The following is a 2327-nucleotide window of genomic DNA, read 5'->3' as shown; positions in this document are numbered from 1 at the left end:
GAGCTGGTTTTGAAATTATCTGCTGAATACAAAGGATCAGGGATTATGCAATCTGAGATTCTGAGGCAGGCATAAAATACAGCACAGTTGTGTTTTAGGAAAAGACTGAGAAGATCCATGGCAGGGTTTTTGATAGTTGGGGAAAAAAAAAAAACCCACAACAAAAAAACAGTAGCAGTAACAGCAGCAAAAGTCACCTAAACTAGATTATTTTTTTTTTTTAAATGAATGCAATCTTCAGTGGGTTTTGGTGGTTTGGGTTTGTTTTTTTTTTCCTCCTCAAAGATCTAAGAAATACAGGTTTTAATATCTCACAGACACATGGTGAATGTGAATACTGGAAAGGAATGCTAGAGAAAACATTAAAATGAAAGCTTGCCTGCAAATATTTTTATTGGTTTTCCCTAATATTTTCTGTGTCTTTACTATAAGATTAAAAATATTTTAGCAGCTATCATTTCCAAGCTAAATTCCATATTTGACTTCTGAAATCTATCTACTTAATATTTATGCTAACACCAGCCACTTTAAGTAAACAAAACTTCATAGTATATTTTTAAACTTTTGCTTCAATATGTTTATAGAAGGAGCTATCACTTGGTATATTACAGAGGTTTGATTTATATTAGTAATGATGCAGAAAGCTCATTTATTGTGTCAGATTTCCTAATTTAATTGTTATTTCTGAGTTCATTACAGTAGAAATGTATATTTAATTTTCTTAGACTTCAGGTGTCAGAACATAAAATTGATACAAATTTACAAATAGCTGCTGACTATTTAGTAGATATCTAGAGAAGGACTTAATTTATTGCTACTGAGGCTAATTGTGAAATAAAATAGTTCTGAAATATGAGCTATCCTGAGGATAGTTTACAACTGTTGCTCTATTAGCAAATCAAAATTGTAAACTGCTGTACAAAAGAGCATGTCGATACTTCTTTCTCTTTGTGATTTCCTAAACTATTGACTTGATATAAGCTTACACTAAAAATCTTCTTTAGGGGCAAAGGGAAACACACATTATATATGAAGTCAAGAATTTCTTTTTAGCGTAACTAGAATTTTCACAGGATAAACATTATTAGTGTAGGTGTCTCTATTACAGAAAGGGAGAGACTAAGTCTATGCAGGAAAAGTCTCACTACTGAAATACTACTTACAAAATAAGTAAGATAAGTGTAAAACAAATTAATGGTAGACACCTCCTCAATTAGAAAAATTGCAGTTACAGCTAAACCAGGTGAAACAAATCACACCTGAGAAGCCTCTGTTAGGAGACCTTGCAGTCTCAGTATAAAACTCTAAGGCTTGCACCTGACAACGCTTTCTTGAGCTTCACTGGAGATAGTGGACAATAAGACAGTCTAACTGGAGTATATTGATTGGATCAGCAAAACAAGGTTGTATTGCCAATAAATTAGACTAGGATTTTAGCCACAATTTGATATTACAATCCCAAGTTTAATAGAATGTGTATGCATATAGGTATTATTTTTGTGATGTATTTTTATTCATTTAAGCTAACTTTTTTTTTTCCAATTATTTCATACATGAATTTATTGTGCCTGGAGGTATATCAATGGTATTTTGCTAACTATCAGTGATTGCTTGTCATTCTTTTGGCTAGGACTACACGTGATAAGTGCAGAGGAAAAATACAGCCATATTCAATGTTGTATGATTGGGTCTGACCTTCTGGCAAATATGTTTTGTTTTGGTTTTTTTTTTGTGTAGCCTTCCTTGCTACACAAGGAGTATTTTGCATATACTAACTGGAATCTTGGGCAGAGGTCTAGCCCAAAGAAACTAGAAGGCTCTTCAGAGTATATGCCCTGTCACAGTAACAGGTGCCACAGTTTCTGTCAGCCAGCCACAGAACTACCTCCCTCTTTGGTCTGCTATGTCCCAATTTCTCTAGCAAATGGTAGACTGACAACTTGGACTTTAAGTTAATATGACAGAACACTCTGATTTCATGAGGTCATATCAATCTATTCTGCAAAGCTGCCTTCCATCTTCTGTATTTTTCTGCTTTTCTTTGTCATTCCACTTCTCTTCCTGTTCTTCACTATTGGGTTTTTCTTTGCAAGCCTTCTCTGCCCTGTTTCCCAACCTGAACCAATGAAAATAAGTCAGTAATGTGGAGACGTCTAATGTGTATTATATCGTATCCCTGTGGCACCCACATCGGGACCCCCAGGTGTCAGGGAGGGACCCAGGTGTTCAGAGAGGGAACCCCAGCACTTGGGGGGGGACCCAGCATTTTTGGGGGACCCAGGCATCCGGGGGGGACCCCAGCATTTGGGGGGGGATCCAGATATCCA

The 2327-nt window shown here is 36.1% G+C and overlaps 1 protein-coding gene across 1 annotated transcript in view; it reads right to left on the bottom strand.

Annotated features, from left to right (window-relative positions):
* Positions 1-1989: 1989 nt before the first annotated feature.
* LOC106902766 (transcription factor p65-like) overlaps positions 1990-2327 on the bottom strand; it is a 22154-nt gene continuing 21816 nt past the window's right edge. The window contains exon 6 of the mRNA XM_014966554.1: positions 1990-2116. Within this exon, the coding sequence (XP_014822040.1) occupies positions 1990-2116 (127 nt within the window). The remainder of the gene's footprint in view (positions 2117-2327) is intronic.

The sequence above is a fragment of the Calidris pugnax genome, unplaced genomic scaffold (assembly GCF_001431845.1).
Source record: "Calidris pugnax isolate Ruff unplaced genomic scaffold, ASM143184v1 scaffold77, whole genome shotgun sequence".
Classification (NCBI taxonomy): domain Eukaryota; kingdom Metazoa; phylum Chordata; class Aves; order Charadriiformes; family Scolopacidae; genus Calidris; species Calidris pugnax.
Note: the sequence above shows the minus strand (reverse complement) of the source record. Positions and strands in the feature narration are given on the sequence as shown.